The 15,400-nt window shown below is 36.6% G+C and overlaps 1 protein-coding gene across 19 annotated transcripts in view; it reads right to left on the reverse strand.

Moving 5' to 3' along the window:
- Positions 1 to 539: 539 nt before the first annotated feature.
- The window catches only part of LOC144324186 (uncharacterized), a 364,643-nt gene continuing 349,782 nt past the window's right edge, over positions 540 to 15,400 (reverse strand). For 18 of the 19 annotated variants that reach the window (XR_013389617.1, XR_013389628.1, XR_013389627.1 and 15 more), the window contains 2 exons: positions 14,923 to 14,997; positions 540 to 1,588 (listed from right to left, as the gene is read on the reverse strand). Coding sequence is in view for 2 of the 19 variants with exons in the window: in XM_077915462.1 (XP_077771588.1) it covers positions 1,511 to 1,588; positions 14,923 to 14,997 (153 nt within the window). In the remaining 17 variants the exon portion in view is untranslated. Of the gene's footprint in view, positions 1,589 to 10,335; positions 10,419 to 14,922; positions 14,998 to 15,400 lie in introns of those variants that run through there. The other variant, XM_077915463.1, reaches the window with a different exon arrangement.

Below are 15,400 nucleotides of genomic sequence, written 5' to 3' on the forward strand. Positions count from 1 at the left end.
GTAAGAGAAAATTTAAGAATTCATGGATAGATGAAGAGAAAGAATATGAGATACTATCACAATAAAGAAAACTGGAAACTGTTTGGTGGGAGAATATATAAGACATTAGGAGAGGTAAACCATGAGGCAGAAGTGCTTTTGGAGATTGAAAAATGAAAGAAGAGGCTGAGTGAGAAATTCCTGATGGGAAATATGTGGATATACTCCCTTGACATAATTTCAAGTTGTTTTCTGACTAACACTCTAATCACTGCCACCCTTACCCTGTCCCTGCCTTCTCTACCAATTCCTCTTGCCTTTACTCTTCACTGAGTAATTAGTGTTTGGGGGAGGGACAGGATCAAGAAGAAGTAATGGAGTCTATAAATGGGTTCATTCAGGGTGTAGAACAGAGTCAGACCACGCACACACACAGACACACACACACACACACACACACACACACACAATTCAGTAGGATAAAATCAACCAGAGAATCTCTATATACTTTGGTTTGCTTATGTATATATATCTAGGTATATAGACTGTGTGTAGTTAGTAAGAAATTTTATTATTTATTTATTTTTTTAGGGAATTTTAATTTAAATATTACGGAGCAGGGTGATCTCAGTAGGCTGAAGGAATCCAGACAGATATTTCATGATTTTACATAGTCACTTCTCAGATTTTCATGGGAATCTTGCAGTTCCAGCCCTTTCCCTCTCCTCTCCCCTCTGTAGTAGAATATCTCATGTACTGTTAAGTGGTGGTACATTTGTAGGGAAGATAGGAAAACAGCTTTCCAGTGTGATGAACTCCAACTCAGCTTTGTGAGTGTTAGTTATCTTTTGAAATAGAATACAACACCCTGAGCACTGAACTTCTCCCAATGGATTCTGGCTTACTAGCTCTCTGGTGATTAAGAATATCGCTTAAATCCTTATTTGTTACTTAGGAAAAAAACATGAGGGTCACCAGAGATTTCAGGCTTTACTAAATGGCCTCCTTCAGTAGATTTATAAGTGCAGATCTCAAGACTCTCAAGATATCTCTTTCTGGAGAATGAAAAGAAAAGGAAGATATACCTCCATGTTGGTGCTGTATAAGTATGGTCTACCGAAAATCTCACAGTTTGGATCAATTCTTCCTTCAATGGAAAACACAGATGAAATGTAACAAGGAAGACAGACTTGTTTTGGAAAATTTTAGTGAAGCTGAATGGGATATTTTCTATAGGAGCTAAGTGAAAATCAGAATTGCTAAAACTTACACAAAATCTTTTACCTCCAACAGAAAACAACAACAGCCTATGTTTGAAGTATAATTTGAAAAATTCCTGAGAAGTGTGTGAAGAGAAGACAATCAAAAGAACTTGTATGTATGTGATGTGGATGTGTACTTTATAGTTTAAGAAGAATATTCTCAGTTTAGGTAGAAAGTCTCTCAAGGTTCTTTAAATTTCCCACTCTTTGCCACTCACTGTCAGTTTTGAGTCTCAAAAGGTTGCTGCTGCATCATTTTTCTCTCTCTACTACTTTAAGACAATGGTCTTAAAACCGTGCCTTGAAGAGCCGTAGGAACTCTGTACGGGTCCCTCAATGATGAGTATCTGCAGTAAAAGAGAGAGATGGTGATCATCATACCATTTTACCAGAGGAAGTTTGCTTCTATCAGTTTTATTTGTTTATGCTTCTAGGCATGATTTTTTAGCCAAAAAATATGCTTTGAGTACAAATGTGTTGGCAAATCCCGAGATCCCTGCTTATAACATTAGGAAAACTGTATCAACATGCTTTGCTGTAAAAAAAAAAATGATATCCATCTATAATATATCTTGCTGGAATCCATACAGTAGAATGAAAATCCACATTTTAAAATGTGTAGAAAAAATTCTTTCGAAAGTAAGTTGATAAAAGTAAATATTAGGTCCAAAGCTTACTGTAGAATTTATACTTCTTGTTGCTTCTCAGTTTTGATTCAATTAATAGAAGGCTAGAAAAATAATACTAGATTCTATATGATACCTCACCCCTCAAATTACAATCAAAGCCCATACTGAAATAGCTGTTGTTTTATTTGTAATAATATAACAATAATAAAAATAGTGTTTTAGGTATATTTAAAACTTCTGAGGGTGATTTCTCAATATTTTCATGATGCCAAAGGAGAAGCACTGTTTCTAGAATAAAAGGAGAGTAATCCCATTGTACTTCAGGCGAGCTAGAACGCTACTGAAATACTGTGTTTTATTCTTAATAACATACTTTAAGAAGAACACTGTACTGGCACATGATTGGAGATCTCAGGTTCAGGAAGGGTCTAAATAGAGTAGAATATCATGTCACCTGATGGACATTAGAAGGGTTTCTGTGAAAAGTATAGTTGAGGGAAGCCTTGTAAGGTGGAGGTAGAAATTTTAACTCTCTTCAGTCAATTTAGAAATCTAGAAGATAATTGAACTTCTTAGCCAAAGGGCAGAACTAAGATAAACAATTAGAACTTTAATGAGGCAAAATATACTGATATGAACAAAAATTATGTACATGTATGGTAAAAAATAGAAGGTTCTGCCTCTTGGAGTCCTAGATTTCAGGTAAAAAATGAAATAGGTATACTGAAGATTGATGAAAGGAAAAATAATAAAACTTGGCATTATGGATTCAATATGGGTTAGCACACCAGGGGTCTTGGAAGAAAATAGATATTATAAGAAACATAAGCATATCCAGAAATTGCCACTCCTTCTTCTGTGTCAGTGGTATGTTATATTCCCAAACATGATTCTTAGAACTATAAATAAACATTGTCTTCCATTGTTGTGTTTTGGTTAAAGAGGGTTTAGATGTCTTTTATGAAAGCTATATGTGAAGGGACACCTGTGTGGCTCAATGGTTGAGCGTCTGCCTTTGGCTCAGGGCGTGATCCTGGGGTCCTGGGATCAAGTCCCACATCGGGCTCCCTGCATGGAGCCTACTTCTTCCTCTGCGTATGTCACTGCCTCTCTCTGTGTCTCTCGTGAATAAATAAATAAACCCTTAAAAATGAAAGCTATATGTGAATTCTGAGAGAGAGAAATATGTATGTATTTGTCTTGTTGCTATTCTATAGTTTGAAATAGTTTGTAATAATAAAACAAGAGGAGGAGAAAAACTAAATTATATCACTAACTTCCTGTTAGGAATTTAGTGTTTTTTTTTTAATACCCATTTTCAATGATATAATCAGCATTTCCTTTACTTACAAAAAAGTTAAAGCAAAATGACTGCTAGAAGTTTTTAAAAAGTTTCCTTCCATGTGCCCATTAATCATGCTTTACCTTTCAACACCTACAAATGCTTCAGTTACATTCACACATATATTTCTCAAAAAAAAGTTCAAGATAGAATTTCTTTTTCTTTTCACTTTGAATAGAAAGATAATAATCTCTCCTTTTTAAAAGATTTTATTATTTATTCATGAGAGACACAGAGAGAAGTGGAGATACAGGCAGAGGGAAAAGCAGGCTCCTCCCAGGGAGCTTGATGTGGGACTCGATCCCCTGACCCTGGGATCACACCCTGAGCCTAAGGCAGACACTCAACCACTGAGCCACCCAGGCATCCTGAAGGATGAAAATTTCTAAGAGCCACTATCAGAAATGTTATTTCCAGCAATATGCATTAGATAACCATCTAGGTGTTTTCATTTTTAAAGTGTATCTGAGTTCATACAGGAAAAAAATGTTTTGTGAAATCAGGTCAGGAGAGATACATGTGGAGTATAGGAAGAAAGAAAGGGAAAGCACAAGTGGGAGTGAGCATGAGAATGAGGGGTGGATGTGCTGAATCTGTACAAGAGAAAATCATTCGAAGCAGAAAGAGGGGAAACTATGACCACTTTTTTTGGTATCCCACAACTTCAAGAGGGAGATAAGAAGTGAATATTGACTTTATCCTCATATTTCTTGAATCAAAATGAAAATAGCTCTAAATTACTCTCAGTGTTATACTTTCAAAACCACTGTACTACCTTAAGGAACTTTCTCTTAGGGTACAGGTGCAGAAATAGTCTCCCAGTAGTCAGCTGGTAGAACTCAGGCCAGAGGCGTGTTGTGTTTGGCCAGCATAGTAGTTGTTTTTAATGGTCTTTAATTGGAACCAGATGCCTCTTGGTGAGCTCTGAACTCTCTAGTTTTCCTTAGTCCTCACTGTTTTCACTAATGCCCAGCCTACTTTACTCATCTGTCGACCTTGCCTGATCTCTGGAGGCATGTAAATTTCAGAGCCTTGATACAGAGAACAAAACACTTGGAATAATAATTACTTCGATCTGGACTATGGAAGGAGTAGCTGGAACCTAACTCAATCAGAGAGTACTTGACCTAGACATGGAAACCCAAGAATAAAAATTATATTGAGAAGTTAACAGCAGAACAACTACTACTTCCTTGAAAGATGGAGGACAGTCTTCATAGATTACATCCTGATGAGAGCTGAGGGTTGCATTGATTGTCATGACTATGGCCCTTGAAGAGCTTCTTCCGGGGAAACTTGACTGACCTCTACTCTCCTTCCCTTAGGAGGAAAGGAGTATGAGAGCAATTGCTCGAGTGGGCTATGTGAGGTGAGAGGGCTACTGTGGCCTGAAATAGCACATATATCAAGAAGGAAAAATGTAGTATTTGTATTAAAGTTTTCTCATGTAATGCTGGCAACTATGTTATATACTATATACTATGTTAAACATCACATAAATAACTATAGCTTCTAACACTCTCTAAACATGTCATTTGCTATGATTTTACATCTTTATGCCTTGGTTCTTTGGCATACTTTATTAAGGTAAAGTATAACAATTCTTATAGCTTAATTAGATTTTCAGGATCTGCCACTCCTTATCTACACAGATGTTTCCAATTAAATGATATTTTTGGAATAAGAATCCCAAACATATTTTTATTCTGAGAAAGAGAAGTAGAAATGTATTAATAATGTTTTTTCTACTTCTTACAAATTAGTAGATGCAACCACATCATCAAAATGGATAATATTTGTTGTGGGACAATAAAGATTATAATCCAGAAGTAGGGGATCCCTGGGTAGCTCAGCAGTTGGACACCTGCCTTCGGCCCAGGCCCTGGTCCTAGAGTCCCAGGATGAGTCCCCATCGAGCTCCCAGCAGGGAGCCTGCTTTTCCCTCTGCCTGTGTCTCTGCTTCTCTCTCTCTCTGTGTGTCTCTCATGAATAAAATAAATCAAATCTTAAAAAAAAAGAAATCATAACCCAAAAGTAAAAGTTTATTTAAGCATTTGTAAAGTATCAAATTAGCATACCTAAGACTGCAAAGGAACTTAAATACTTGTCACCTTTAGAATCTTTGCATGGTGCACAGAATATATTTTTGTCCTTTGTTTAACCTTTGTTGTTTACTCATCTCTCCAGTTTGATTGTTTCACACTACCCTCTGACCCTCACCCTGACTCCTACTTTATGGAATAATGTATAGTCCATAAATGTTCCAACTGTCTCTTTGAGCCTTTGCAAATTCCCTCTTGGTTCTTCACCCTTATTTCTGTTCCCTTATTAATCAGAGTCCTTCTCATCCTTGAGTGAACTTTTTCTTAAAGGGCCAGAGAGTAATTATTTCAGGTCCCTAGAGTTTCTATCCCAACTGTTCTGCCTTTTTTTAGCAGTGAACTAGCTACACAGAACACAAATGAATGGGCATGGCTGTGTTCCAATTAAGCTTTGCTTACCCAAATAGGTATACTAATGGGTCATAGGTTGCTGATCCTAGTATTTGATTCAAGTATAATTCTGGTATATGTTCCTTGAGCACCATGTCCTAATAGGCATCATGCTCTATTGTAATCCTTGGATTAATTTCAGAATTTCAGACTGCATTGTTAGATGTGAGACACTAGAGGTAGGGAAATGGCTTAATCATTCCTCCGTCATAGTACCTGATAATTGTTTGATATAAGTAAAACTGGGGTGCCTTTGGCTATTTTTGAAGTATGAGGAATAAGCTTGGAGTTATCAAACGTATTTTTAAAAGCCTCCAAAAATAGAGTGTGGAAAAATAATAAAGCCAATTTTCAACACTGCCTAGAAGATCACTATGTCTCAAATGAATAATGTCAGATTGATCTGTCTCCATTTTGTGAAAAAAGGGGAAAAACACTTTCTTTTCAATGTGGAAAAAAATCGTATTGGAAGTTTGTTGTTATGGACTGAATGCTTTTCTAGACGTTTGGGTTTTTGTGGAGGAGGGGAGTGTAGCATATGGAGTAAGACTAGTTTTGAGTAGTTAACAATGTTATTTTTAAGCAAGTTGTGATTTTTTAGAAGATTTAATAATTCAGTAGAAACATACATATTAAATATATTGATAACACCAGGTGGAGAAGCCTCAATTAAATCCTAGAGGAAAAAGAAAAGGAATTTAATTGACATTGGCAGGAGTCTATAAAGAAGTTGTTTCAACAGAAAAAAACACAGGAGAATGTATTTGCCTAAGAAAAAGTAGACAGATACAAAATGAAAAATAATTCCTATGACCTGATACGGCAGGAACAGTTTCTATGGAAATAGAACAAAAGGTGATTCCATCACAAACATAGAGCCTTACTCGCCAAGATAATTAAAGACAGTGCAGAAGCCCATTTGACCTGCCATATTAAATACCCTTAAATATTCTTCTCCTCGCAGTATTAGAACCTTCTAATAAATGTCTATGGAATTTAAAATAAAACTTTGTGCCCCAGCACGCCCTGCCAAACCCTGCAAGATATGACCTTGCCAGCCTTTCTGATAAACACCTTCATCCTCATTGCTTAAAGAGCTCCAGTCTCACCAGTGTTTCGGCTGTTTAGAAAAACCTTAGGGCTTTTTCCCTTGAGGTTTTCTCTACTTGATAAGCTCTTTATCTAGATTTTTGCTTCTTCTCTGCATTCAAGTCTGCACTTGAATGTCTTCTTAAAAGACCTTTCCTTGCCTCACCACATGTTAACAACTCTCCACTTCCGCTCCATCCCACCCTCTGCGTTTTACCATTTTCTTCATTACATGGATCAGCATCTAAAGTATTAAGTTATTTATGTAGTTGTTTACTCCTTGAATTTTCCAATAGAATCCAAGCCTCATAAACACCAAGAACTTTTTTCTCTTGTTCTCTTTTCCTGTTGTTGGGAATGTGATTGGCATAATGTGGAACAAAATAAATATTTGTTGAAGGCTTAGCTACTTATAAATTAGCCAATTGGAGAAAAAGAAGGCTCAGAAGAGCTTCCCCCTTCCCTAAAATAAAACTATCTCTCTGGGTTTTAATGTATTGATAGGAGTTTCGGAGGGATATTAGGGAAACAAAGTGAACACGTAGTTTAAAATGGTTTACTAGATTAAAAAGTATAGATTAGGTATTCTGTTTTTATTCCCTCCTTAGTTTATTCATGTGTTCATTTTCTCAGCAGCCACCCATCCCCTCTCCCTCAGAGGAAAGTCCTAATTACCCTCTTTTATTTTGAGATCATTAAAAAATGTCCAGGATTATAGTAAAAATGGTGTTCTCTCAATTTGAGAAACACGTGTGGAATTATTTCAGATTAGAGCATGAAATGTTGAAGTCACTTGTGACATTTCAGTTTAAAGAGAAAGACTTTTATTTAACATGGTAAAGGACATGGTTTTTCCAATAGACCATACTGCAGGTATTAAACAGTAAAAGCTCAAGAACATTAGGTATGTTTTGGTAGAATAGCTCATGGTGATTTCTTGTTTTTAAGTCATTTTTCTATATAGGTTTTAAGGCACATATTTAAGAAATATACACTATTTACTTTGTAAATTGGAAAAGACTTCTTTTCAAAATTAGAAGACCCAAGATTTCTAGTTCTCAGTGGACTACCCTATTTGTTGAAAAATGACACGTAAAAAAAAATTTCTCTGTACTGTTTTAGTACTATGAATATTGGCATTCTTGGTATGCCAGAACTTGCTGAAGCTAATTTAGTCCAGGCTGTGTTTTGTTTGAGGTCAGGATTATATCTTCCACTTGCGACATCTACATAGAACTTAGTAGATCTATTCCCTAATTTATTTATATATGGATATATATTTCAAGGTACTGATTGCTTAAAAATCTAATAAGTGTCACTCAAATAGAATATATATTCTAGATTAAAGTAAATAACATTGATACAACCTGTGCTACTAGTAGAAGTGAATATAAGTGACATAGTTCATTTTAGTATGGTAATAATTTACACTTCAATTCTCAGTAAGCTTATGTGTAACAACCACCAGGGACATTTAAAATAATGAGAGATTCAGTGAAATCATATACTAAAAATTATTGCTGAAAGGCCTGAAATTGCTTCTCATCCCTAGTGAGTGATACATAAAGGAAATGTCTGCCAGCCTTTTATTATTTCAATGTGGAATCTTTTAGTTAATGTGTCTCTTATCCTTTTAAGGCCTTGCAACCTTCATGCATTCATTTTTTTCAAGTTTTATGTGAGTATAAACCACCTCTTTCATGATACATGGCTTTAGTACCCTTTAAGTAAATTTTGTTTTTTCTTTATTTTCTCTCCTCCTCCTCTCCTCCTCCTCCTCCTCTTCTTCCTCCTTCCTCCTCCTCCTCCTCCTCTTCTTCTTCTTCTTCTTTCTCCTTCTTCTTCTTTCTTCTTCTTCTTCTTCTTCTTCTTCTTCTTCTTCTTCTTCTTCTTTTCTTCTTCTTTTATTAATGGCAAAGGAACTTCAAAGCAGCAAGCATTACTTGATTATTTCTAGCTATCCATGCAGAATTGGCCACACACTGAGAAAACCCCATAATTACAAGGATATTTATGATAGCAGCACTGCTATTCCAGGAACTACATTATAGTTCACACTAAAAATAAAAGGGCAACACATTTTGCATGCTGGTAGCTGGTTTCCCTTGATAGATGCACTTGCTTTTTCTATAGACTTAAATTTATCCTTCACCATCTGCTCTTCAAGTACTCCAGAAAATACAATATTGCATCTTGAATTCCCTTGAAAGTAAGTTACTCTTCCTCCCTACAGATTTCCATGTAGGTTGCATAGTTTTACCTGCATATAAATATGCCCTATTTGAGGAGCTCTTGTGATTTTGTACTTCAATTTAGAGAAAACTTGGGAGAAACAGCCAAATCGTCACTCCCATAATGCCTTGGGAATGACTAAGAAGATGACAGAGGCAGCTGTGTTATAATGATGGCTAAAAACAACAACAAAAAAAGGTATTGCTGGAATGGGGAATGGCTATGTGTTTTTATTTTGGTTTTTAAAAGTCATTTATTCATTCTTTTAACAAAAACGTATTGAAATATTTTCTTCTTGAAACAGTTTTGGAAACAATTGTACCAACCCTGCTTACTTAGAGTAAATTATAGTGTGTGTTGCAACATTTGCAGGACACTGAAAGGACACTTATACTCTCTGGACCTAATGAAGTCTCCCAGTCCATGTGGTACAAACTAAAATTTTATTCTTGGAGATTTGGTCCTTCAGGTTTTTTGGACGTATTTTGTTTTGTTTTGTTTTTGTTTTTAAAAGTTTTATTTATTCATTCATAGAGACACAGAGAGAGAGAGAGAGAAAGACAGAGAGACAGAGACACAGGCAGAGGGAGAAGCAGGCTCCATGCAGGGAGCCTGATGTAGGACTCCATCCTGGGACTGAGGGATCACGCCTTGGGCCAAAGACAGGTACTTAACCGCTGAGCCACCCAGGCGTCCCAGAAGTATCTTTTAAGAAATGCTACAAACTTGTAAGTAGCCATCTTAACTCTTTTTATATGATTAGTTGCCTAAAGGTGTTTGAGGGCATTCATAATGTTCTCATCCTTGGAGAGGGAGAGGCAGGTGAGTTAGGTTCTGACTACTGGGTGGACAATGCTTAGGTTTAAGTCAGTAGATGTTTGTTGAATGAAAATGGGAGGGTGCATAGAAAACGTTAAGATGAATCTGCCCCATTTTATGGTATTGCCCTGAGCCAGTCTTTTTTCTAGGCATTTTGACTTTCCAATTCAACTGAAGTCCGACTTCATTTCAGTTTCAGGATGGTATCTCTTAACAAGAGAAGAAGAGGCTTCACTTGGCACTTGATAATGATATATTTCCAGAGTTTTCAAACCATTATCATATAGATCTTGATGTCAGAACAACCAAGGAATTCTTGTGTATCATTAGTCCTAAAACACATTCAAAAACTTCACCGGAGGTTACTGCAGTTTGTAAAATTTAGAAATGGTGCAATTGGTGTGTCATGAATTGGCGAATGGCTGAGAAAGTGAGGGAGTTTGCATGTGAGCTGCTGATCTAGAGATCAGATAAACCTGGTACAACTTGCCTGATCATTCGTGAAATAGTAAGGTCAAACTTGATGTCCCTGAAGTCACTTTATGTGCTTTAACTCTGATTGTGGCTCTCTTCTCTGTAGGAATAGAATAAGCAAGTGTTCAGTGCCAGAGGAGGGGGGAGGATGCAAAAACTCCCCATTGTGACTTTTTGACTAAGGTCATCTAAGAAAGATTCCAACATGAGGCCCTGCAAGTATACCAGAGAGAGAATCTTCCTTTTGCCAAGAGCATTGGTTTAGTTGAAAACAAACACCATATTTGGCACTACTGTTTTCTTTTGTTTGTTTTTGTATATCAAATTAGAAAGCAAACAAATCGCTATTTTATTTTCACATTATTATTTTTTCGAAGGTTCTGTTGAGAAAGATATAATTTTAAGGCTGAATGAGACCTCCAGAGCAATCTAATCTTTTTCCGATGCACAAATCCCTTTACACCATCCACTAAAATGATTTATCAGCTCAAGCACTTTTAGTGTTTTGGAACTTACTGTCTCATCAAACATCCCATTCCACTTTAGCAGCTTTGTATGTGAGAAAGTTTTTATATTGAATTTAAATCTATATTCTTCACCCCTTTGTAACCTGAACCCATTAGACCTAACTTCGCTGTCTAGAAGTACACAGAAAAAAATAACCATTCATTTACTTAATGACCTTTCTAATATTTCAAACCGTCTAGTGTATACTCCCAAGAGGCTTTTAAAATAATGAATCACTCAAAGTCTCTACACCCAATTTTTTTTTTTTTTTTTTTTAGAAATTCACAGGTTCTAGTCTATTTTTTTGGCAAAGGCATTTCTAATTCTGGAAGTAATAATAGCAAAAAAGTGCATAGTAAGATCCTGATCTTTAGTTCACGTTATATATGCCTGTGATTCTTGAACTGGGGACTTGTCTTCCTGGAGTTAGTATGAAGGGAGGCCCAAGACAAATCTGGTGGATTGTGTGTGGTTTTTTTTGTTTGTTTGTTTGTTTGTTTGTTTTCATTTTCTTGAGTATTTTATTAAAGAATCCTCATTATTTTAGTTATTTTTATTTTTTAAAATATTTATTTATTTGAGAGAGGGAGAGACAGAGTTAATGAGGGAGAGCACAAACAGGGAGGAGAGGGAGAAGTGGGCTCATTGCTGATCAGGGAGCCCAAGGGAGGGCTCCATCCCAGGACCCTGGGATCATGACCCGAGATGAAGGCAGATGCTTAAACTACTGAGCCACCCAGGTGCCCCTATTTTTATATTAGAAAGAAATATTGACATAATAATAATTTGAATAAAAATTAGCATTAAATATGAGATTCCAAATGCTTTCAAATTTTGAAAGGGCAGCTACTATGGACTACATTATATCCCCCCAAATTTATATGTTGAAATTCCCACACTCAAAGTGACAGTATTTGGAAATTGGACTTTGGAAGATAAATTGGTTGAGATGATGCCATTAGGATGACCTTCGTGGTGGGATTATTGCCCCCATTAGAAGAGACACCAAAAAAAATTCTTTCTCCCTTTCTCTCCCTCTCCCTCACCACTCCTCTCCTACCTCTACCTACCTACCTACCAACCTACCTCTACATCTCCTTCTCTCCCTCTCTCTCTCTCTCTCTCTCTCTCTCTGTCTGTCTCTTGAGAACAACTAGAAACTGACCATGCTGGCACCCTGGTCTCAGACCTCAAGCTTCAAGAACTCTTATTTCTGTTGTTTAAGCCACCCACCCAGTGATACTTTTTGATGGAAGCCTGAGCAGACTAAGATTGCAGCTTGGTCTAGGCCAGTTGCTGCCAGCCAAGGGTGATCTAGCAACATCTGAAGATGTTTTGATTATCACAATTTGGGGAATGCTACTAGCATATATTGGGGAGGGGCCAGAGATGCTGCTCAACATTCTATAATGCACAGGAGAGGTACCCACCCCAAAGAATTATCTGGCCCAAAATGTCAATTATATTGGGGTTGAAAAACTGACTTGTCTACTTATAGGTACCTCAGTGAAATGTTTGTTATTCATTATCATTTACTATTCATCTGCTAAATGTACAATATGAAATACTGTCAGAGGAATGGTGTGTCCAAAATAAAGGAAGCTAGATGTCTTTTCTCTTTTCACCAACTCTGTAGCAATTTGTGATGATCTCTAATCAAAATTTTTATTCTGATCTTGACAGAGTCTTCTTTGTCATGAAGAAGGTCAGTCATCTCATATCTCAGCATCAAATAACAGGGCCCCTAACACTGAGGCTGTGTTTCCGATAGTGCTTATATTAATCAGAGTTCTTCAGAGAAACAGAATTTCTCTTGATAGAACTTATACATTTATTTTAGGGAAATAACTCACACATTTATGGAGGCTGGCAAGTCTAAAATTTGTAGAGTGGGCCAGGCTAGAGACCCAGGAAAGAGGTGATGCTGCAGTTCAAGTCCAAAGACCATCAGGCTGCAGAATTCCTTCTTGGTGATGAGGAAGTTGTTGTTTTTTTTTTTTTTAATTTTTATTTATTTATGATAGTCAGAGAGAGAGAGAGAGAGAGAGGCAGAGACACAGGCAGAGGGAGAAGCAGGCTCCATGCACCGGGAGCCTGACGTGGGATTCGATCCTGGGTCTCCAGGATCGCGCCCTGGGCCAAAGGCAGGCGCCAAACCGCTGCGCCACCCAGGGATCCCGAGGAAGTTGTTTTATTCATGCCTTCAACTGATTGGATGAGGCCCATCCACATTATGGAGAGCAATTTGATTTATTAAAAATCTACCAATTTTAATGTAAGCCTTATATAAACACCATCACAGAAATACCAGAATAATGTTTAAACAAATATTTGGGCACTGAGTCCCAGCAAAATTGACACAAAAATTTAACCATCACAGTGCTTCTCTTTTAAATATATTGTATCCCATCGTATGCTTACTCTGGACTGCTTTAAAAGTTAGAAGATGCCAGGGACACAAAGTATGGTATAAGCCTCTACAAAGAGCCTACTTTGACAGGTTTTCTTCAGCCTGGAAAGCAATTAGAGTAGTTTTGTTTTAGTTCAGTTGGTGCTGGAATCCATGTTTCATTTTGCTCTATTACTGATCTGCCTTTATTCTCATGTTAAGGAAGATAATAAGGCCACTATCTGCTGGGAATCCCATGTAGGTCAAAAGGTCCACCTCAGCCTGCAGGTAACCCCAAAGATTCTTTTCAGTGTTGCTCTGAGATTCAGTGAACTTCCTCTAGTAAGCAGTGATTTGAGTGGGAGATATTTATAGTTGGCGGCAATAAATATCATCTTTTGATGATATTGCACCATCCTAGATAATAATGCTTCATTTTGACCTCTCACAGAGGTTTTATTTGTATTGACTAAGATGGTGTTACTGTTTCCTTCAGCTTCCTAAACTTTAGCCAAGTTTTATTTTTCTGACTGTTGGCCCCTGACCTCCCTTTTCACAGAGCATTTACTTCAGAAAATTGCAAGTGTAAGTTTTTTCTCTGCCACTTTCAAATGTATATAAATATTCTCCCAGCCTCTGGACAGTTTTCCAACCAGAAACTGTCTTTATCAAGAGCCTGAGAATCATCCCTTTGAAATGTAATCATCAGGAAAGATAGTGCCCCTGTTTCTCAGTCTCTATGAGAAGATGGGTACCAATTATCAAATTCAAATGACTTAATCACAGAGAAAAACATTTGCAAACTTAAGGATTACTCAACACCCTATTGATCAACCCTTCCACCGAAGTCCTCTAAGTACCTTTCCACTAGCTCACTAAGCACTTAAAATCCCTTCTGTCTTGCTTCAGTGAAGTTGAGTTCAGGCTCTCTTCTCTATTGCAGTAAACTGATTAAAATCTTCTTTGCCTGCTTAACAGTGTCTGGCACACTTTATATTTTTGACAGTATTTTTTTAAGTTTATTTTAGTAATCTCTACACCCAATGTAGGGCTCAAACTCATGACATCAAGATCAAGATCCACATGCTTTAGTGATTGAGCCAGCTGGACACCCTGACAGTTATTTGTAAAATAACCCTCAGCTTCCTATACTCTAAGCATAAGTAATGATGGTAATTTCAGGCACCACAATGAGTCAGAAATCACAGAATAAGCATCTTTTTGTGGTAGGCCAATTATACTAAGTTCCCCTAATTTTTCAAGGAGAAACTGGGTAGTTACTGTCTTTGAGGCATAGCATGCAGGGAAAACCATCTTCTTCCCAATACTTTCAGTAGTTGCTAGTTTTTAAACTATCTTTCCTCTGAACACCTCAAGTCACTATCCAGATAATGCTAACTTTATAATTAATTTCAGGACTTTTCAAATATTAAAAATACAAGTAATAGTAAGGATAGGCAAAACAAAGCCAACAAGGAGCAAAAGCTATGCAAGAATGTTCAGAAAGAATGTGAGAAGCCATTTAAGCTATATTCTTCAAATTTGGAAGAACAGTTATAGACTAAGGAAATATAACTTTGGCTTATAACGTCTTACATTATTAGTCAGTATATTTTCATTTTGACCTATTACCCACCATACTCTTTTCCTCAAAACCTGTGGTTTTTATAGTATAAAATAAAGATGAAGAAACAATTTATTTACTGACCTGATCCCAGCTTGGCCATATTTTATCTATTTTTCTTCCTGGGTTCCCCTTGGTTTTAAAGCTTTCCTTTTGCACCTGACAAGGACATCACCAATCATACAATTAGTTATAAATTGATATTTTAAAATTTATTGTTGTAAAGTTTTTATATTAATAATGAAAAATAGCAAAATTTGACAAAGATAAATTTTCTGTTATGCTCATTTACTTAACTTTTACTTTAAGCCTACCCTACTATGGGTTTCATTTAGAATATCTCAAAATCAAAGGCAATTTATTTGAATAATTATACACAGCCTATAGGTAAAAATTGGACTATCCCCTCTGCTTGGGACTGGATATCTTCCAAATCCTGCTTAGTAAAACTTGGTTTATTCCTTGTGTATGTTAGGAAGAAAATAAAAGGAATCAAAACAATTTTAGGAACTGTCTAGCATCAAGGACATGTCAATTATTAAAAGTTTAAAAATCACTTAAC

The sequence above is a fragment of the Canis aureus genome, chromosome 11 (assembly GCF_053574225.1).
Source record: "Canis aureus isolate CA01 chromosome 11, VMU_Caureus_v.1.0, whole genome shotgun sequence".
In the NCBI taxonomy this organism is placed as follows: Eukaryota; Metazoa; Chordata; class Mammalia; order Carnivora; family Canidae; genus Canis; species Canis aureus.